The sequence below is a fragment of the Lissotriton vulgaris genome, chromosome 5 (assembly GCF_964263255.1).
Source record: "Lissotriton vulgaris chromosome 5, aLisVul1.2, whole genome shotgun sequence".
Classification (NCBI taxonomy): domain Eukaryota; kingdom Metazoa; phylum Chordata; class Amphibia; order Caudata; family Salamandridae; genus Lissotriton; species Lissotriton vulgaris.
Window position 1 is genome coordinate 107677160 of NC_141693.1, and position 23216 is coordinate 107700375.

At 46.9% G+C, this 23216-nt stretch overlaps 1 protein-coding gene across 2 annotated transcripts in view; it reads right to left on the reverse strand.

Moving 5' to 3' along the window:
• CAMSAP1 (calmodulin regulated spectrin associated protein 1) overlaps window positions 1–23216 on the reverse strand; it is a 542816-nt gene that overhangs the window by 346012 nt on the left and 173588 nt on the right. For both annotated transcript variants that reach the window (XM_086921001.1, XM_086921000.1), the window contains exon 3: window positions 17832–18094. In XM_086921001.1, the coding sequence (XP_086777127.1) occupies window positions 17832–18094 (263 nt within the window). The remainder of the gene's footprint in view (window positions 1–17831; window positions 18095–23216) is intronic.

Here is a 23216-nt window from a genome sequence, read left to right on the forward strand (position 1 = left end):
GGAAAACTGCGATAATAATCGCTCAACATATACTGCAAATTTTGGAAAAGTTCCATTGGCATTTGCATCCCTGGTGTTGGTTCAGTCTCCAACCTAGGCGGTTGTATCACTTGTTCCTCTTCCTCCTGATCCTTTATTTGTATAAGCAAATCAGATGGGCTCTCCGCTGCCTGTAACAACTCATCACCAGAGTCATCTTCCTCCGAATCCAAGAGCCTGTCTGGCATTTTTAGTGGCGACATCGATGTAGACTGCGATGAACGTTTTTGTAATAGTGCCGCAGTGGTGGCTGGAGATGGCAGCGGTATCACATTGCTCCTTGCTGACCAGACTTGAAGATCTGTGCAAGATGACAACTTTGGTGTCGTAGGATTCTCTTGTGCCATTGTTAATTCCGTTTCTTGTGGCTTTGTCTTCGTCGTCGACGATGTGCTTGTCGGCGATAATTGCTCCGTCGACGACAGTGGCTGTTTAGTCTTCGTCGACGAGATGGACTTAGTCGTCGACGACGGGACCACTTTCTTCGTCGACGGGGCCGTCGACGGGACTATTTTCTTCGTCGACGAGGCCGTCGACGATGGCTTCGTCGACGGGGCCGTCGACGAGGTCTTCTTTTTCGCCGATGGAATCGTCGACGGCAGCTTCGTCGACGATGATGTCGTCGACGGCAAGGTGTTCTTCGTCGACAGTAAGGCTGTTGTCGACGGCAATCTCGTCGTCGACGCTCTTATTAGCTTCGTCGACGGAGGCTCGTCGACGAGAGGTGTGACTATTTTCATCGACGAGATTGGACGAATCTGAACATGCACATAAGTTGGAGAGGACGCTGAGGACATCACCATAGAAGGTTTTGGTGAGGAAAAAGTCATAGTAGAAGTCACTGCCGTGGCTGCCTTACAGGAAGACAGCAGAGTAGTCGCTGCCTTGGTCACAGGCCTCTGAGGTGACACTAAAGACGCAGTCTTTTTAGATTCTGTTGGCCTCACAGATTTCTCAGAGGATTTTTTCATTTTTGAGGTAGAAGGCTCACCAGCGTCAACCGGGAGCTGGGCCTGTCTTGCCACCTTAGCCTTAGGAGTAGTCACCTTACTCTCAGCCATCCTCTTTCTAGATCCCATAGAAGACCCGGAGGCCAAACTTCCTACCTCAGAGATTGGGTGATCCTTATCTTTAATCCGCTGTAACCATAGCAGCAGGCGACCCTCTCTGTCCCTGAGGGTCTTTGGAGGAAAGGTGTGACAAATCTTGCACTCCTTAGCCTGATGATCAGGGTACAAGCAGTAGATGCAGAGAGTATGAGGATCCTCCTTAAACAGCCTTGCTTTTCCGCAGGATTCACAGGCCCTGAACAGGGACTTTGAAGTAGACATGTTTGAAAGTGAAATCTTTCAGAAGTAGAGAAAAAACTGAGCAGAGCTCAGAGAGACTCCCTATCACACGACATGCGGTAAAAAATCTGAGAGCCTGGGTCTCTGGGGAGAGCATTCTGGTGGGAGCTGTGGCCTGATTGGCTGCAGTTTGGTCTATACATAATGACTTGGATAGTCACTAATGTGGACGTTTTTTCCACTGTAGCTGGGGCTACTTTACTTCCTGGTTGGGTATAACTGTTATTTGCTATGTACAAATGGCATATTACTGCTTTTTTATATACCGTGGGACTCCTACTCCGACGACGGGGAATGATTCAGGCATGTGAATCTATGAAAGACACCCCTAATACTGGAGAATCCCAGATGGCCACCCAATCCAGAAGCGGTGCATAGATCACCATGGTCAGCTCTGGGTGAGGAACGGCGAGGGGTCCGCCACCGACCCAAACGCGGTCCAGTAACCACCACTGTCTATCTGTTGCAATCTCCTCAAAAATCTGAACATGTCTGAGAGGTCCCCTTGATGTTGGTCCCACTGAGACTTCAGATTTGAATGCAGACTCTGCTTTTGCCGCCTGGTGTATTCGACCAGCAATATGCCAAATGTTATCAGTCCCAGCAGCTTCAAGGATGAACTCAAAAGAATCTAGGACTGAAGCTGAAATATGGGATGGCCTGAAATCCCTTTCCAGGGAGAAAGACACAAAAACCAAACCGTGTCCAGAATGGCTCAGATGAAGGGGGGTTTATGAGAAGGATTCAGATGTGACTTCAGCAAGTAGATAGTGAGCCACCAAAGATGACAGGAAGTTTATTTGTCTTGAGGTGGCGGACTACTACTGAGGTGAGCCTGCCGTTAACAGCCAGTCGTTGACATAGGGGATTATTGGCACCCCTGACCCCCAAAGGTGTGTTGCCACCACATCCATAATTTTCGTGAACGAGGGGCGCTGGTGAGACCAAAGGGGAGCAGAGCAAACTGAAAAGGTGCCTGTCTCCACCACAAACTGCAAGAAGAGCTGACTGGCCTGCAGGACAATGACATGGAAATAGGCGTTCTACAAGTCCAAAACCACCATCCATTCTCCATGGTTGAGTGTAGGCACGATCTGGGCCAGTATGAGCATTTTTAGTTTTTCGTTCCAGAGATGGGCATTGAGAGAGTGAAGGTCTAAACAGGAGAAATGCCTCTGTCCTTTTTGGGCACCAGAAAATAGAAGGGACAACAACCATGTTCCATTTCTAGTGTGGGCACCCTCTTGATAGCCCCTTTGACAAAAGGGCTCACACTTCTTGATGTAAAATGAATAGTTGGTCCTCCAACAGTTGCCCATAGGGGAAGGGAGGGGGCGGGGATGAGCCCAAACTCATCCAAAGAGTCAGAGCATATCCTCACAGAACTCTCAGATCTGTTTTGGCATTGGAGATGGCCCCGGAAGTTTTGGTTGTGCTGGAACAAGTTCCGGGATAGGCTCAGACTTCGACCAACTTTGGGTGCGAGAATTATTGTGTCTTAGAAGAGAAAGTGGCAGGAAGAGTGAGCTTTTTCTTTGACTTACCAGACTACTTTAATCGAAACGAAGATCGTCTCCTGGAATGACTCCAGCGACTCCTGGATTTGGAATGGGACATCGCGGACACTTCTGGTGCTAGGCAATGTAGAATTTTACCTTGCAGTCTCAGATGGCCTTCGGGCTCATTGACGCCTAATCGCTGCAGGTCTTAAAGTTGTGAACCGACCCCAGGCTCTACAGGCAAACCTGATGAGGGTGGGTCAGACATTTGTTTCCAGCAGTTCCTAGGTTTAAAACCTGTCATTTGGGGAGGTGACACTTTTTCTTGCACACCGTTTTACAATTTTAAGAGAAATCTTGAAGATAGGAGAGAGAGACAGTTCCAAATCTATGTCTGGCAGCTCAGAAAGAAAAGAACGGATGTCAGAGTGCAGGAGTGCCACCTATATGGGCTCCGCACATCATTTCTGGAGCAGAATGGAGTCAGTGCGGAGCCGCAAGTTGCAACTCACTGGCACTCATAGGCACTTTTGACAAGTTTGCAGATGCAGTCTGATCCCTGGGAATATTGAAAATGTAAGGAATCTGCAGCTAAAAGTCTCGATCAGAAATTAGGTCACACTCCATACGAGATGCTCTTTGGAGTATCTATGTATGTCCCCAATGTTGAGTCTCCTGGAAAGGTGGTAGTAGAAAATGAATTTAACCTGGACCATCGTTTCAGTCTCTTCCAGAGTGTTGAAGAGGTCAGACAAGCCATCTTATTTCAAGCATTACGACTCTGCCACCAGCTAAGATAGTTTACAAGGCTGCTGTTAAACCCAACAGCCTCAGGGTGGTCCCCCCCCCCTCCCCCCTCCCCAACGTTTTTCCTACCTCCTCCACTTTTCTGACCGTGCTTTTGCTGGCTTTAGAACTCTGTGCACTTTGCCACTGCTAACCTTGTGCTCTTTCCCCTAAACATGGTAATATTGGCTCATCCCCAATTGGCATACTTAATTTACTTATAAGTCCCTAGTAAAGTGCACTACAGGTGCTAAGGGCCTGTAAACTAAATGCTACTAGTGGGCCAGCAGCACTTATTCTGCAACCCACCTCTTATTGTGCAACCTACTTAAGTAGTCCTCTAGCCAATACAGTCTCATTGTAGGCAGTTTACACTGCCATTTTGATTAGGCACGATAAATCTCTTGCCTGGCCCAAACCTTTTTAGGACTTATAAGCCACCTCTAAAGTACGCCCTGGACAACCCACGGAACAGGGTACAATGTAATTAAAAGGCAGGACATGTACTTGTAAGCTTTACATGTTGTGGTAGTGAAACATTCTCAAATTCGTTTTTTTTACTACTGCAAGGCCTATCTCTCCCATAAGCTAACATTGGGATTACTTTACTGCATATTTTAAGTGTCATTCCCATTTGTGAAGAAATAGTCTTTCCAAGTTTGGAGTCTCTGGAATCACAATTTAAAAGCACAACTGATGGTGAAGTTTAAATTGTAGTTCCGCATAAGCCATTTGTAGAAAGTTGGCCTTTTCTTACTTTAGCCATTTGGTGCATGCTGCCTGTCTCTGATACAAGTCTGGCCGGGAGAATTTGGCGGGGTCAACAGCTGGGTTTTGTGTATTCCCCTTGGACGTGACTTGATGGGCTATCCTGGCAGGATAGTAGGGAGGATCTGGACCCAACCTCACTTACACCTGAATAGGCTGTATATTGTCCCCACACGAAAGGCTGCAAACCCACCTGAAGTCTGGAGCCAGGGCAGAAAGTTAGGACCTCTGTGCACTTCAAAGACCTCTCGCTGAAGTCTACCCCACTTCAAAAGCACAGCTTGGTATAAGTATTGGACCTCAGACAGCACTACTTCAGTATATTTCCGTGAAGACTGCCAGGAAGAAGGACTGCTGTGCTGCTGAAAGACAGCCGCTCTGATGAACTGCTGGTTTGCTGGACTCCTGCCTTGCTGTTCTGCCCTGCTGCCTGTTGTTCCCCTGCCTGGGTGAGAAGGACTGTACCTGCATCATTTGAACCCAGCGAGACACCAAGGGATAGCTGACTGGCTTTCCAATCTGAAGTCCCAGGAACATAAAAGATTTCTAACTGGCCTTCTTCTGCACATGGACTCTGCCATTTGGAAATCTGCCCTGCCAAGTGGTCCATCTCTGTCCTGAACACTTGGAAGTGAGTCCTAAGGGGCTTGCTTCAGCAAATTCAGCGCATCCTCCCGAACTGTCACAACGGCACCGTTGCGCGGATCAGAACTGCTGCACCCCACCTGTTGTGTGGATCGGAACCGGCGCATCGCTCCTGTTGCATGACCGGAATAGGTGCATCGCCTCTGCAGCGTGGATCGGCCCAGATGCGATCGCCTTCAGAACCACCACTGCACAAGGTCTCCGCATCTCCATCAACGGCATATGCAACACTGAATCTCCACATCGCTTTTCAGAGACGACACTTCGATGCTGCTGCTGCACAGATCAGGACTGGGGCATTGCTCCCACTGTGTTGAACAACACAGATGCGCACAGCTACTGCTGCAACCCGCATCTTCGACGTCAAGACAGCCAGGATCAAGGTACTTTTTTTTCAGCAGGCCGCACTTGGTCCCCAAGCCAGCCTCCATTGTGTTTGGTCTGAACTTTTGACTGTCCTGGTCCAGCACAACAAGATATCCTAAGCAAGTGTTGAATGCTTCTAAGCGCTATTTTACTGTTTATTCTTTAAATAAACATCTCATGTTTAACTTATTGGATTTTTGTCATTTTGGACTGGTTTTATTTATTAAATTAAGTTTTATTTTTCTAACCAGGTGTGAAATCTTTTTGTGGGGTGCTTTCACTGCTTTACTGTTTGAAGCGTTGCACAAATACTTTACACATTGCCTCTAAGTTCAGTGCCAAGCTACTAGAGGGTGAGCACAGGTTAATTTAGGGTTGGCCTTCCTCTTACTCTGACTAGGATTGTAATTGCTCATTGACTAGGGCTCATACTCCAGTCAACCTACAACCCAATTTCTAACGGTTGTATGACGGTAAAAAGCTAGTAAAAACATTGCATGCCTTCAAAACTCATTGGTTACCCCGCTTTTGTTTAGCACGCATATGCGTTTACCTCGCATGTCATTACCACACATGACTACGGTAAGCTTAAATGCGTGGTAAAGGCATGCATGGTAAAGGCCTATACGTGATAAACACATGTGGGGTAATAAATGCGGGGTAACAAATGTGTGGTGAAGGCACTGCGATGTAAAAGGAATATGCTACTTACCAGTATGCATCTGTTCTTGGCATGAAGGGCTGCTGACATTCATATCTGTGCATAGATCGCCGCCTAGTGTTGGGGACCGGATGATTGCACATTGTTGTCCTGGAAGAGTCTTCGAAGTATCACGAGATAGGTGGCTCCTCCCTTGGACTACAGTGCGCATGGGCATCCTCTCCATCCCCAGATTGTTTTTCGCCATTGTGGCAGAGATGGAGCGTAATACTGAAAATGATGACCATGCCTGAAAATGCTTCTGAGAGCTGCAGCTGCGACAGGCACCGGGGAGGAGGGCGGGCGATATGAATGTCAGCAGCCCTTCATGCCAAGAACAGATGCATACTGGTAAGTAGCATATTCCGTTCGAGGCATGAGGGCTGCTGAATTCATATCTGTGCATAGAATAAATAGCAGTCTCCTCCTTAGTTGCGGGTGCCCGTGCCAGCTGCAGCAGTCTGAAAGAGAGTCCTGAGAACAGCCTGACCCACAGCAGCTTGCTGTTTGGAGTGTACATCTACGCAGTAGTGTTTGGTGAATGTATGTATAGTGGTCCATGTGGCTGCTCTACATATGTCTTCTAGAGGAATATTACCCAGGAAAGCCATGGAGGCCCCCAATTTGCGTGTGGAATGCACCCTAGGAGGAACTGTTAGTGTGCGTTTAGCCTTCTGATAACAGATTTTGATACATTTTACAATCCACCTGGCTATACCTGATTTGGAGATAGGGTTGCCTTTATGTTGTGGAGAGAATGCAACGAATAGCTGTTTAGTTTTTCGGAAGTCTTTCGTCCTGTTGATGTAATACAGGAGAGCTCTTTTGACATCTAAGGTGTGCAGTGCTCTGTCTGCCACCGAATCTGGGTTAGGAAAGAAAACGGGCAGTTCAATATTTTGGTTGATGTGGAACTGCGAAACCACTTTTGGCATGAATTTAGGGTTGGTGCGAAGCACCACTCTATTTGCATGGATTTGCAGGTAGGGTTCCTGAATTGTGAGGGCTTGCAGCTCACTGACCCTCCGCAGGGATGTAATAGCTATGAGGAAGGCCACCTTCCAGGTGAGGAACTGTATGTCACAGGAATGGAGTGGCTCAAAGGGTGGCCCCATGAGTCTGGTGAGAACGATATTTAAGTTCCAGACTGGTGAAGGGGGGTGTCTGGGAGGGATCACTCTTAAGGCCTTCCAAGAAGGCTTTAATGGCAGGTACCCTAAAAACTGAAAGGTGTTGCCTGTTTTGAAGGTAAGCGGCTATGGCCGCGAGATGGATCCTGATAGAACTGTACGCCAGGTTGCATTGGTACAGATGCAACAAGTAACATATGATGTTTTGCGTAGATGCGTCCAACGGGTTAATGTTATTGTTGGAGCAGTAAATAACAAACCGCTTCCATTTGGCCGCATAGCAGGCCCTGGTAGTTGGTCGCCTCGCCTCTTTGATGATGTCCATACACTCAGGAGGCAAGTTCAGGTATCCAAACTCTATGACCTCAGGAGCCAAATCGCAAGGTTCAGCTGTTGTGGATCTGGGTGCTGAATGTCGCCATGGCTCTGCGTGAGGAGGCTGGGAGTGAGGTGCAGTCGTTGGTGAGGCACCACTGAAAGTTCCAGGAACGTGGTGTACCAAGCCTGCCGTGCCCACGTTGGAGCAACCAGGATGAGTGTCTGGAGTGCTGTCGCAGTTTGCGCGCCACCAGAGGTATGAGGGGGGCTGGCGGAAAAGCGTACGCAAATCTGCCTGACCAGTTCATCCATATCGCATTGCCCTGAGACTGCGGGTGTGGGAACCTGGCGGCGAAGTTTGGGCATTTTGCGTTCTCGCTTGTGGCGAACAGGTCGATGTCCGGATGACCCCACTGCTGGAAGTACGGATGGAGAACCGACGGGTGGATCTCCCACTCGTGCATCTGATGACTGTGCCTGCTGAGCAGGTCCGCCATCTGGTTGTCGACACCCGGGAGATGCTCCGCCATGAGGAAGATGTTCCTTTGAATGGCCCACTTCCACATGCTCTGGGCTAGGTGAGACAGCTGCGGGGAGTGCGTGCCTCCCTGCTTCTGGATGTAATACATGGCGGTCATGTTGTCCGTCCGGACTAACACGGCCTTGTTGCACAGGTGCAACTTGAATGCCTTCAGTGCCATGAAGATCGCCATGAGTTCCAACACATTGATATGCATCCTCTGCTGTTGCGCAGTCCATAGTCCCTGCACCGTGTAGTGGAGGACATGTGCCCCCCAACCCTGGAGAGATGCGTCCGTCGTCAGTACTATCTGTGGTACAGGCTCCTGGAACGGTCGTCCCCTGCAAAGGTTTCGTGGGTTCCACCAATGCAGAGAGTTGTAAGCACGACCGGTCACCAACACTAGGTCTTTCAGATGGCCAGAGCCTGGTTCGACTGACGGGCCAAGCATTCCTGGAGGGGTCACATGTGCAGCCTCGCGTGCGGGACTATGAATTTGCAGGATGCCATCATGCCGATCAGTTGCATGAAAACCTGTGCCGGGAGGGAGTGCTGAGGTTGAAACCTCCGGATGAGCGTTTGCATGCTGTTGACCCTGGCTGCGGCCGGCTGCGCTGTGGCGGACTGGGTGTTTGACGCCCCCAGGTACTGCTGGACCAGGGCCGGCTGCAGGTGAGACTTTGCGTAGTTGAGAGAGAACCCTAGACTGTGAAGGAGGTGAATGGTCCGTGACATGTCGTGGCCGCACGGTACGGCAGACCTTGCCTGGACGAGCCAGTCATCCAGGTAGGGATACACGTGAACACCTTCCCTGCGCAAGTGCACTGCCACAGTCGCTAAGCACTTGGTGAAAACCCTGGGAGCGGTAGTGCCCCCGAATGGCAGGACTTTGAACTGGTAATGCTGACTGTTGACTGTGAACCTGAGATACTTTTTGTGGCTTGGGTGAATGGGAATGTGGAAATACGCATCCTTGAGGTCCAGGGTGGCTAGGAAGTCGCCCTGACGGGGCAGCGGCAGGACTTGTTGTAAAGTTAGCATGTGAAAGTGCTTCGAGAGGATGTATTGGTTGAGGGGTCTGAGGTCTAGAATGGGCCTTAGGGACCCGTCCTTTTTTGGAATTAAGAAGTACAGGGAGTACACCCCTGCACCCCTTTCTCCGGCAGGCACCAGTTCTATGGCCCCTTTTTGCAGCATGGAGAGAACTTCTTGCTGCAATAAGTGCGAGTGCTCTGCGGACATAGGACGGCTTCTTGGGGGTATGCTGGGGGGGGTGGAGGTTAATTCTAGACAATAGCCGTAACGGATAAGTTGTCTCACCCACCTGTCTGTTGTGATGTTTTCCCAGAGTGGCAGGAACTGCTGGAGTCTCCCCCCGACAGGTGTTAGATGGTCGGGGGCAGTGACAAGAAGTCACTGTTTGTTGGGAGTGGAGGACCTGGCGTTGTTATTGCCGCGGCCTCTCCCTTTGGCGCTGTTCCCACGGTAACCACCTCTGGTGTTTTTAGTGTATGCAGATTGGGTGTTGCCTTTGGTATACTGGGAGTGCTGTAGAGACTGCCCTCTTGTTGCTCCCCTGTTACCGGAGCGACGAAAGGAACCGCTCCGAAACTGCTGTGACTGGAGAGCCCCCATGGACTTTGCCGTCTCAGTGTCTTTTTTCATTTTCTCGAGTGTTGTGTCCACATCGGGTCCAAACAGGAAGTCCGGATTAACCGGCTGATTAAGAAGAGTAGTTTGGATCTCGGGTTTAAACCCAGAGATGCGCAGCCATGCGTGGCGTCGCAGCATCACGCTAGTATTGATTGCTCTCGCTGCAGTGTCCGCTGCGTCCAGTGCGCACTTGATGGACGCATTGGAGATCAGTTTACCCTCTTGTATAACAATCTCAGCAGCCTCTCTGTACATATCAGGCATGTGCTGCATTAATTGCTCCAGGGTGTCGTAGTGCGCCCTGTCGTACCTAGCCAACAGGGCCTGTGTATTGGCTATTCTCCAAGTGTTAGCGGCCTGCGCCGCCACCCGCTTCCTCGATGCCTCAAAGATTTTGGACTCTTTGTCCGGTGGGGGAGCGTCTCCCGTTGATTGAGAGTTAGCCCTTTTGCGCGAGTTAACCACCACAAGGGAGTCCAAGGGGAGCTGTCCTTTGATGTAGGTGGGGTTCACTGGAGCAGGCCTGTATTTCTTGTCGATCCGTGGATTGATAACCCTGGCTTTTGTTGGCTCCTTGAAAATGGCTGTGGCATGTTTGAGGACCCCCTTAAGCATGGGCAGTGTTTTGGTGGAGCGTTCAGATGTGGATAAGGAGTCGAATAAGAAGTCCTCATCCACTGGCTCAGCATGCATTTCGACGTCATGATTGATGGCAGCGCGCTCTATCAATGCATTGAACGCTGCGGTGTCCTCAGTCGGAGATTGTTTGACATTATAGGACTGAGAGTCCGGGGTGACCTGGGGGTCATCAGGGTCATCGCCTTGATCCGCTGCCCCTGACCACTGATTGGAGACATCCTGATCAGTGTCAGTATTGTAAGTGAAGCCCATTTGGCTGTAGTCTGCAGTTAAGTCCACCTCACTTTGTGTAGGAGAATGAACAGCATGGTGTGAGTAGTCCTGAAGATGTTCAACAAGAACCGGAGAGGTGGTGGAGACCATCTTCTTTTTGAGGGGAATTTTGTAGCCCTCCAAAGGGTGTTCAGGCGCGATCTTCCGCTTGTGGACGGTAAGCCTGCCCGACTCCGAGTCAATGAACAGTTTTGTTTGGTTGTCGTAAGAAGGTTCATGATAGACGACGTGTGCATGTGAGGACACCTTCGCCACCTTGGAAGCCTCCTGAGACTTTGGACGTGCAGTGGGCGGAAGGCCAAACTTAAGTGGCGTCGATCCAGCCTGCTTGGAAGCGGAAGTGCCGGCTTCGTGTTTCTTCGACGCCTGAGTAGGCCGCTCGCTTGAGCGCGTCGAATCGACCTCAGTGCGCGGTGCGCCTCCGACTTTCGGCGTCGACGATAATTTCGGGGCGACCTTGGCCGCGGCTTCGACCCTCTTCGCCAGCCCATGCTTCAGCCCCGAGAGGGGTGGCTGCAGACCTTTTCCGACAGGAAGTCCCTCGCCCTTCTCGCCATGTTTGGTAGTGGACGCGGGCACCGGCGCCGAGACCTTCGAGGCGACGGTCTTGGTGTTAGGGCCCTGCTTCGGAATCCCAGTGTCGGCGCCGACGGGTATCATCGGCGTCGAAGGATCGACGACGACCTTCGAGGCGGGCGTCGAACCGACCACCATCTTGAGCAGTTTCGGTTTCGATTTCTCCTTCGACTGTTTCGGTTTCGATTTCACGGAATCGACCGATGGCTCCTTTGAAAGGGTCTTAGCCTGGCTATGACGCGGGGCTGTAGACCGAAAGGACAGATCTTGGCTAAGGCCTTTCGGCGATGCCTCGACCGGAGCCGGAGCGGGCTGAATGTCAATGATGGGCCCCGGAGCAGTGGGCGGACTCGGTTCACCACCGGAGTCGTCATCAACGGCCGCAAGGGCCTGTTCGTCGTCCCCTACCTCGACGACATCTTGGTCGTGGCCGAACTCCTCGTCTGGCTCGTCCATTTTGAAAGTTGAGTCATGTTCCGACGCCGGTTCCGACGTTTCTTCGGGAACGTCATCTCCCGCCTCTTCCTCCTCTTGGAAGAGTTCCTCGTCCCCGGCATCGAAGATGTTCGCAGGTGCTGGAGCCGACTGTTGGGCCGACTGCCTCGCCGCGCGCCGAAGTTTGATAGTCTTCTTAGATCGGAACTTTGAGCAGGCGAAACATTTCGACTCGTCGTGGTCGGGGGACAAGCAGGTGTTGCACACTGGGTGCACATCTAAGTTCGAATATTTGGAATTACACACAGGACACCGCTTAAACGGGGTCCGTTCCATCGTTGATGTAGTCTGGGCCTGAGTCGTCGAGAGATTCTTTATTCGACGCCGATCGAAGAACCGAAAGGGCCAGGCACCGAACGAAACAATACAGACGCTAGGAAAGGCCTTTTGGCCGTAGGAACAGAAGAGTACAAGTTAATAAACTGGAGTAAGAGATTAGACATCCGAACCCAATGGCGGAATAAAACAATCTGGGGATGGAGAGGATGCCCATGCGCACTGTAGTCCAAGGGAGGAGCCACCTATCTCGTGATACTTCGAAGACTCTTCCAGGACAACAATGTGCAATCATCCGGACCCAACACTAGGCGGCGATCTATGCACAGATATGAATTCAGCAGCCCTCATGCCTCGAACATCGCGTTGCAAAGACGGTTTCCAATTTCTAACCGCTTCTGATTGGTAGCTCCCTAAAGTGGGAATGGTGGTTTAAGAAAAGATTCCCAGTAAACAAGTGTTTGTGCCATCTTACAGGACACCCGTTCCCGTTCTTGGGGTAGAAGGCATACCAACTATAATTCTGCCTCTACTGCTTAGTTCAAAAATGGAACAGGAAGGTGTTGATCCATCACATTAAAAAGAATTAGATGGCCGACTCTGCTCAGCAGATCCTCCTTGATACTAAAGTGCCTTTGGAGTAGAACTTTAAAGTTTCTCCCTACTCTGAAGGCGATTCCCCTCGAAGAGAAAAGTGATGCTGAAAATCCAAGTCCCAATCCAGGTACTGCAAAACCAACCATGTCTCTAGCTTTATAGCAATTGCCAGCTTCCACAGAGAAACCTGATGCGATTTCAACAATCAACAATGGCTATGGTTTACCATGAACCACCAACTGAGTTCATTAACATCACATAAAATGATGCCTCCGCAAGAAATAACACTTGGAGATCGATTCTGATTGAGTTAGAGAAAGTACCTACACACGCCACAAAACCGTGGTCCTATTTCTGGATTGCTAATGAGGGTTTCTTATTAAATTCTATCATAATGCTGATTACAGTATTGCAGTTAATAAATCGACATTACATTCCTGATAAAAACGACTACTGTTTCCTATGGTTGAAGAACTGCAACTACATTCTTCTTCTCACAGAGCATTTCAGGATCATCATGCTGCGAACATCACCTCACATCCTGTGCTAGACAGCGTTGTTTGGGCAAAAGTTCCCTTTGATCATAGGACCTCCTGAACAGTTCCATCACTCGTGTTTCAAAACAATCTTGATGAAATAATACCTGGTTCCTTTCCAGCTCAACAGGACATAAAGGCTGGTAAAGACTTACTAGCCTAGCCTATATTACGTTAGACAATGAAGACCCTTATTAAAATGTTGACTATCAAAGAAATGTACTATCTTCACCACTTCGAACACCACTACAAAGATACTACTAATTATACATAGTAGGAGCATTTTAGGATTCCTCCAATAAATAGCCATCCAAATTTGCAAAAGAAATTCCCTTATTTCAAAGTTATTGACAGGTCAGACCCATCAGCCTTCTATTATATATACAAAGAAAAAGAAAGCCTCAAAAGAACCGGATTACCAATCACAAATCGCTATAATGCCATATATTTGTTGAACTCTTACTATGCAAGGCTATGAGTATTGGAAAAAAAGTGTTGAAAATTATTTGAGGAACACAATTTTGAAAAGTCTGGGCAAAGAAGCTTTATTTAGAGCATATATAATTCCCAAAGAAATGTTCCTGAACAAAAACGTCCAGCAGATCACGTGTATGGAATTTGGATCCATTGGAGACCACATGTCTGGAATTTGTATCCATCAAAGACTTAAAGGAGCCTTTAATTCTAAAAGTAAATTCAACACAGTTTTCAAAGTGGCAAAGGAAAGAAGACATTACAAATTCCCAACTAAATGATATCCCTATGACCAACTGATATTGAAATATGCGTGCACCAATTTCTTTCTAAGACTCCTGGTATAATACATATACGCCTGCAACTGTCCTTGCATACATTTTGACTACGGTTTGCAAAAAATAGTTAGTATATTCCAGCCTTGCATCTGTCCACAATTAGTGCAAATAAGCAATTAAATGAGTCCCTCCTGGGTCTTCACCAAGCTTCATACTTGTAGCAAGGTATGCAATTTATAATGAAATGAAAAGAAATTCAGGAAAAAAGCTGCTGCAAGATTTCGACAAATTGACGGAGAAATTATGCAAACAACATTTAAAGTTATTGATAATAGGCATGCATGCACACTCTAGTCACTATACTATCTTTGACTACTAGCATTGTCTGGAACATAGACAGGCTCAGTTGAGATCTATTACAAAGGTAAATTGGGTGTTACCAACATTAAAAGTACCTTTTCAGCTCATTAACTCGATTACCACGTTTGAACCAAATAAATCGACATCTCCATAAAGAATCAGGGCTAAAAACGAAGCCATCTACATACCCTTGAGTATACAAGAAGTATGGAGAAGTGTGGCTCAATGATTAGAGGGGCAGACCCTGATGTAGAGGCCTAGCCCGGGACCAAGGTTCAATTCCCCGCCTCGGCGGGTCTTGGGCTCAAAAATTCCACTGACCTGATAACTCTCGCCTCGGTGCCTATTCCAATCATGGAGTCCCACTCTGCAACTCTGGGCAATAGCTTGCTTAATCTCCACAATGGCCCCCACAACGCTAAGGATGCCTGGCCTCCACCTTGGGGGTGCCCAGGAGCGGACGCCTCACAGGGAAAGCCAGGATGGGTTCCACAGCGGTATTCGTACAAGCGCCTTGAGACCCTTGCGGGTGAGTAGTGCGCTATACAAGTATCAATTTACAAGAAATGACTGCCTTAAACAAGCATTGAACTCTGACTTTTCCCATCTCGTTTCTCAGCCACTGTCATACTACAGACGACAGGTCATCATAAGGAGTATACCAATAGTGTTGCAAGTGCCTCAACTTTTGTAGCAAAGACCCCTGGATATCATAGAGATTACATGATACCAATACTAATTGGAAAGTAACGAACCAATTTCGGATCATTTGTACAGTTTATCCCCTATTTCTTAGTGCTATTTTTCAGAGTGTTGCTCATTTATGAAAAAGAGTTAGGAATTTCACTGTTTCCCTAAACTCATTTATGGGGACAAATATTGACCAGAACGCACTTTCTACACAGTACTGCTCAATGTGTAGCGTATGGGTGGCAGTCTAACTGACGTTCAAACGTTGTACTTGTGAACTGAGCTAAGCCCATGCATCAGGATGTTAGAAATCAGACCCCTGCACCTCTGGGGGAACGGAGGTGGGTTTGGATAGGGCAAAGCGTGTGACAAAGATAGTTAATACACTTTCAGTATTGGTATCCTTTGGCTCATTCGTAAAAAAACACTGAAGTAACTGCAACCTACTGAGCATGATGAGATACTGGAGTGCTGAAGGTCCTTAAAGGTGCAATGTTAATTTTCATGTTAACATAACTGCAAGCCCATGTGTCTACAATGCCAGGAGTCTGTCAACTACATTTCCTTTAAAAAGGTTTGGAACTACAGTTTTTTTTTTTAAATTACTCATTTCTTGAAAATGTTCTATTCTTTATTATTCTGCCTTTTTTTAAAGCAAATCAAAGGAATCACCCAATGTAGCTTCTTTTACAGACTGTAAAAATGCTTGATGTTACATGAAAAAATTTGGCCTTCCTGAAGAGAAGGCGAAATGGAATACAAAAGGAGATATATTTCAATGAAGTGCTTTAGGGTCCCGTATGGAGATCCCCTGAAGAAGAATATCATTTTGCAATGGAAAGAAGTATATCCCCTGAAGAAGAATATCATTTTGCAACGGAAAGAAGTAGAAGTGCTGAGTGTGGCTCATATATATCTGCAAATGCAACAACAAAGTACTTGGAAGTAAAGATCGTATATCTAGAGAAACACTCTTCAGAGACAGTCTAAAGAAAAATATCTCTAAAATAAGCAACCACACCTGGTCACTTAAGGCACATTTTACATAACAATTCTAGGGAGAAGAACAAACTCGCATCCAATCATAGGACATACACTCAATTTCTGCTTCATAAGAGCTTTCTAACACCAAACTGTCAAACACAGGGATGGCCGATTCCATCTTCTTGGTCCCTTATTTTGACCCCACCTTATGATCCCTTGCTGCTCCTCTTCTTATCTTCCTTCTCATGCTGTCGAGTTTTGGACCTTAAAAGCAAATTTTATCCATCACAACATCAACCCTAGCTTAGTGTACAAGATCTACAGTCAACCACCTTCTCTTTTTAAACCAAGAATACCGCACGTTATCAGCTGCGCCTTCTATGGGGGATTCGCCGGTTCTTCCCGGAGAATGAACGAAAAACCTTGGCCCAATCGCTAGTTCTCTCTAGACTGGATTATTGTAATTCTCTTCTGACTGGCCTTCCCAAATTTCACCTCTCCCCCCTCAAATCCGTCCTCCACTCAGCAGCTCGCAGGGTCCAAACGAAGTGATCACATCACTTCTATCCCGTCTTCACTCTGATGGCTTCCCATCGAGGCTAGAACCATCTACAAAACGACGTGCATCACCCACAAATCTTTGCACTCTTCCTCCCCTCGCTATCTGGCGAATAAACTGATATTGTCTGGAGGCTCAAGACCTTCTTGGAATGCGGAAAAGTTTCTTCTTGAGCCCCCCTCCTTCAAAAGGGAAAAATTGATGGGACAATTGTTTCAGGTAATGCGGTGAGAATCTGGAACTCTCTTCCTCCTTCGCTCCGTGCCATCACCTCCATCCAGATCTTCAAAGCGGACCTCAAATCTCTTCTATTCCAAAGACACTTTCAGAATTAATTCCCTCCTTCTCAGACCCCGCGAGGAAGATCTTTAGTCATTGTAAATTTGTCATATATATTTATATTTTGTTTATACATTCTGTGCTTGATGCGTTTGATATTGTGTTCTTTTACCTGCATTGTTTTGATTCTATGGCCTGCTATTTTTCGCCAGGAAGCTCTTTAGTCATAATTAATTTGTCATATGTATTCATATTTTTGCCGTACATTCTGTGCTTGCTGTGTTTGAGATTGTGTTCCTTTTGCCTGCGTTGTTGGATTCAATGGCCTGCTACTTTTGTTTTTTTCCATTCCTGTAACAGTTCTCTCATGTAACGTAACTGGTTCTATTGTACAGTGCTCTGACTTCGGGTAAAGTCCGCGCTTTATAAAAATGCATTAAATAAAATAAAATATTCTGCAGTGAGTAAACGCATCCAATCGATCATATTTCGCCTGCCTTGTTTACTCGTGATCTTCCCTGGTTTTTAATGGTTTCACAATTGATATTAAAAATATCTTAACAGAAGAAATAGTGGCATCCTGTTGTGTTTACCTACGTATGAACTTGATTTCAAATTAGGAGGTGGGATCCCCATGTAGGGGGAAGTAGTCGTCAAGCCTTTTACACCTTAGCGGCTGCGACTGTTAATTCTATATATCGGTCCTGTAGTAGTGATCTGCTCTGTATTGTTTAGCTCATGTTCGATGCGCACTGTTGTCTAAGTTTCTACTTGTTGCAATCCATTTGCGTTCTGTTATTAAATGTAAAGCTTGTAAAAAAAAAATTTAAAAAAACTTTTTGCGAATTTACATTTATGAAGACCATATTTTACAATATTTTATAAATATGGACTTGCCTAAACATTAAAGGTTTTAAAAAAAAATTAAAGGTACGATTTTAAAATCAACTACAAGGTACGTAATTAAAAATGTTCCTTTGCAATAGACAATGTTAATGTAAACAGTAGTATTCCTCACAGTTCTACAATAGTTTGCACTGACCATTTTGATGGGCGCACTGCTAAGGTCGTTGTCAGATACAGGTGTATCGTCGCTCTCCATGACGTAAATCCCCTTCCGGGAGAGCGCCTGAATGACTGGCTGGTGTCCCTGCAGGGCGGCCACCTGGTCCCCCTTCAGAATGAGGCTGCACACGCGACAGTACAGCTCACTGGACAGCAGCACTTTAATCACCGGGGGTTTAATGTGCTCCTGCTCGTACTGGTCCGTGTAAAACGGGTCCTTCAGATCCTCCGGGATGTTCTCTGAAAAAGATGAACGAACATTGGTTACACTTATGCGTCGGTGTGCACAACGAGCAAGAACAGTAGACTACCTCGCTCAAAACATGTGGCAAAATGAAGCAGTCGGTCGTTGATCCTCGAAACCCCAAACTTACTATTTAGATAAAGAGAGCTGGATTGCCAGCGCACCTGTCCGAATAACCAATGCTTTAAAACATAGACGAGAGTGGGCTTTAGCGCCAGCCAGAGGATGACCTGTCTCTCGCTAGGTGCTAAGGGAACTAAGGTGTGTCATTCCGCCTCAAGCGAGTACCTGCAATCCGTGAGGGACTATGTTCATCTAACAGTCTGGCATCATAAAACATTTAATTCTTTATTTAATGGACCCAGTGTAGACAGACTGCAGCACGGTTTATTGATGTTTTTGGTGAGAAGAAAAAAATCCTAGTGGCTATGTCAGGCATTGCCAACTTAATAACCTTTACCTAAAAACAGAAAAATGTAAAATGTAAACAAGTACACAGTCAGGCTAGGCACGGGAGAGGAGGATTTAACTTCTGGCAGCAGATATTCTACATTAAAATTGCACTCAAGGTGGCAAAAAGGGGTCAACAACTGTTCGCTCAAAATCGGTTACATACCGATAACTTAATCTAAAAATTCTATTCTGTCGTTATTGTTTTTAACTTTGGAAATCCTATTATGGCAATGTTCAATGCAAAATGCGTCTTCCACTTACACAGCATAAACATTGTAAGGTGGATCTCTAAACTGCGGTAGCAGAACACAGTAGGTGGTGTGCACATAAATTATTAATAGCCAGCTAAGCACGGCGAATGTCAAAGCAGATCCCTTCCGGACAGACTGGTGACTGATGCGGCGAAAGGGAAAGAAAAACAATGCCCTCGCAAAATGATGTTTCAATGTCCCTTACCCTAACCCCCCCCCCCCCCCCACTCTCCCCCCCCCCCCCCCCCCCCCCCCAGTCTCCAGTCTCCCCACAGAGCTTCCAACAATATCTTAATTGGAGCTCGCTGGTGTATTTTTTTGTCTCAACAACATCTCCACGTTTCCCTCTTCCAAGAAATAATACAGAATGAATTGGAAACCGGGATACATTGCTTAAAAAAACACAAAAGATGCTTCTCTCGGCGTGGACAGAAAACCCTTCGTCCAAGTGAGCTCGTGCAAAACAGTCTAGAAAAATCCATAACATCAGACTAGCAATACAATGAGATTAGGCGAGGAAGCTGCAGTTCGGTACATTATGCATCTCTAAACTGAATATGTACACTGCCATGCACAGATTCAAGTTTCATAACTATAAAAAAAAGCATTTGGGCTTTGTAGATTGCTCCGTTTTGTCACGGTTTTTAGAAAACTGCATTGATGTAGAGCCACTTTATTTTGGTGTCAAAAAGCCCCAGCGTCTCAGGGAACTACTTTTTCGGTGAATGAGTGCCTTGACTAAGGGAACTACTTTTTGTGTGGGTGTGCACTTTTTGAAAAAGATTGCCGCCACTGACATTGAAGTTTTCTTAGGGCAGACCTAAAAAGTTAATGCAGATTTAAATTCAAATAAGTAAATCAAAAATTTCAGGATATATGTGAGAATGACAGAGAAACAGTGTGTGAGGAAAAGAGTGGGTGTGGCTGTCTGGGAATAGACAGAAGAAATGTTTAAGCTAAAACAAGCCCACAATCCAACCATGTATTAAAATGACAAAGAATGTGATGAGCTAAGGCTATTTCAGTGCAACACAAGCTTCTAAAGTTTGTAGCAGCAATATTTTATGATAGAAACTTTCTTTGATCTTGAAATTATGCAAGTACCAATTCAATAGCAACTTTAAGCACAAACACTCTGGCAAAACAAAATAGGCAATTTTTACTTGATGTTAGATCATTAACTGAGCAACCAAATTAGGACATGAATGCATGTTCAATGTAAGCACACTATAACAGGTCGAAAGACGCATCAAACAGTTAATAGCATAGGTTGAGAAAGAAACACTCAGTTGGAAAAACTCCTAGCCCACTCTATGCATGTAAAAAATGGGTAACAGGCCATTGACAGCTATGCTGTCAAGCCGGACCTAAAAATGGTAGAGGTCCGACAGGAAAATAACGAGGTAAATGCTCAGATTTTGGGGGCGTAAGAAGTAAAAGATCTGTAATGAATCATGGGTATAAGAGTGCCATGCGTCTTGGACAGAGGGAGCACCTACTGGCAGATAAGTTAATCATTGCTCCAGTCCCATAAAGCCCCATTCTGCCACAGAACAAGAGTGACCATTTTCCCTCTTGCTGTAGTTCCTAAGAGTCAAAATGGCACCTGTCACACAATAGGTCTTTCTAAGCCACAGTCACTTGAGATTTCATCTCAGGTAACACCAAACCCCACAGCTTAAGTTTGTGCCTGGATGTTTTTGAAATTGTTATAAAAACAACAATGGTCCCATGCAACATAGGGTAAAGCTTACAAATGAATACAGACACAGTGGATTCTGTATTAAAGTGACTTGTCCAGCCGGACAGTGGTCAGAATGTATTTAATTAAAACAACAAAATAAAGAGAGAATATCCTTCGACAGTCTCACGTTGTGGGGCACAAGCCTGTACCTCATTTAAACACAAACACTTTAGTACATTCAAAGTGAACAGAAAAGGGCTTTTAGGCAAAAAGCTTAAGTTGTTCTTCAGATCATAATGTGAACAGATGTTTTGAAATGTGCCATTACATCAACAAGGTACACAATAAATACACTGTATAGGGCACACAAATTGGTCGAAGGCGTTTCGATCCCACTTTTAAATCAAAGGGATCATCATCAGGACATTTGATAAGTGCCTAATATTTGCAAGCCTCTAAAACCTAAAAAGGGAAATGAGAAAGGAACAATACCAAAACATTATAAACTAGGTTTGGGTTCCGAAATCACAGCGTGATGATAAGTACTAGAATGTGCCAGTAAATAGTAAAAAGTAGCTTGACAGACTGGCTATAGTGATCAATCAATCAATCAATCAAAGCATTTCTATAGCGCACTACTCACCCGGAGGGTCTCAAGGCGCTGGGGTGGGGGGGGGGGGGGGGGGGGTCCGCTACTGCTCGAACAGCCAGGTCTTGAGCTGCTTCCTGAAGGCAAGGTGGTCCTGGGTCAGGCGGAGGTGCGTCGGGAGGGAGTTCCAGGTCTTGGCGGCGAGGTAGGAGAAGGACCTTCCCCCTGTGGTGGCTCTTCGGATGCGGGGGACGGCGGCGAGGGCGAGGCCGGTCGATCGAAGCTGGCGTTTGGGAGCGTAGAAGTTGAGGCGGCTGTTGAGGTATCCTGGGCCTTGGTTGTGTAGGGCTTTGTGTGCGTAGGTGAGGAGACGGAAGGTGATTCTCTTGTTGACCAGGAGCCAGTGCAGGTCTCTCAGGTGTGCGGAGATCTGGTTGCGGCGGGGGATGTCCAGGATGAGTTGTGCTGAGGCGTTCTGGATCCGCTGGAGTCTCTTCTGGATTTTGGCGGTGGTTCCGGCGTAGAGGGAGTTGCCGTAGTCCAGACGGCTGGTGACGAGGGCCTGGGTGACCGTCTTCCTGGTCTCGGTGGGGATCCACCGGAATATCTTCCGTAGCATGCGCAGGATGTTGAAGCACGACGAGGAGACGGCGTTGACTTGTCTGGTCATGGAGAGGGAGGAGTCCAGGATGAAGCCCAGGTTGCGTGCGTGATCTGTCGGTTTGATATACTCGTTGTGCACGAGTGGCGAGGGACTGAAGTAAAGCAGAAGTGAGGCATCAATATTTGACCTCAGTGACTATTGGTAGTTCCCGTGGGTGGGAGTCTACTGTTGTGATTGAGGTTGAATGGCCTAGAATTGTCAGTTCCCCGTGGGCGAGGAACTACCGTGAATGTAGCCTTGGCTGATTCCAGAGAACGCCCTTTAAGGTATAATAGGTTGCGGCAGCCACAACGACAATTCCACGGTGATCATGCCGGTAGAATTCGGTGAACTATTGGTCGGCTTCAAGCAGTGCCGAGCAGCGGGCGTGTGATTGATAAAGTTGCGGCGCAGTGAAAATGGCATAAAATAAAATAAAAACGGCGCAGTTGGGTAAAAGGCTCACCATGTCAATTCCAGGGCTTATGATTCAAAGGGGATGCAGTCACCTGTAGACCGTAACAGTGGACAAAATAGTAAGGAAAGGACGGAGGAGAGCGAAGGTAATGTGTGGAATGGGGGCTGGAGAGGGTCTTACCGGAGTCAGGACCGGCCAGGCAGAGTCAGGGATTCCGATCGCTTACAGTTGCTCGGGGTACCTCTGGAGTGGATAGGAGCGGATGTTGAAGGTTACGGGGATGCGAGGGAGGAGAAGGTTGGAATTTGGTTGCTGGGAAGGGGCTTACCGGATCAGTCGGTATAGCGACCCGCTCGGCAATGCGATCTGCAGTATGCTGGTGCTGGGGCCTAGGCAGAGCGCGCTCTTATTGGTCAAAAGGGAAACAGTAAAAAGAGAGGACGGCGCTGGGGCCGAGTGGGATTAAGGCGGCCATATTAGAATGGGGTGGATGACAAGGGGTAGAGGTGAAGGTGATTTCAAGGGAATGACAGTGGTGCCCGTGAAGTGCTTTGTGATGTGATAATTAAGGTGAAAAAGTGTTAAAAAGGATATATATATATATATATATATATATATATATATATATATATATATATATATATACGAACCCAGTGACGAGAAGGCATCCACATAGTTTCTTACATGGTACAATGCAGTCCAGAATTATCTGAAAAGTTGTTAAAAAACAGAGTTCACAGGAAGCACTGATTAGACCAGATTAGTCCAGTCCTCCTGAAGGTTAAGTCCAGTGTTTAAGCTGTCCGTTCTCAGGATCCATTTTAATTCCTCTTAGTTAAGCAGTCTTGTGAGGTCACCTCCTCTCGGTGGGAGGGTGACCTGATTGATCACTGTCCAGCGCACATCATTCTCATTGTGCCCTTTCTCAGTAAAATGTTCAACAAGGGGGGCATGTTCTGTTTTACAGTGGATCCTGCTACGATGCTGTGAAATCCGTAGTTTTATCTTCTGTGTTGTCTGCCCCACATAGATCTTGTTACAAGGGCAGAAAATAGCATAGATGACATTACTGCTATTACA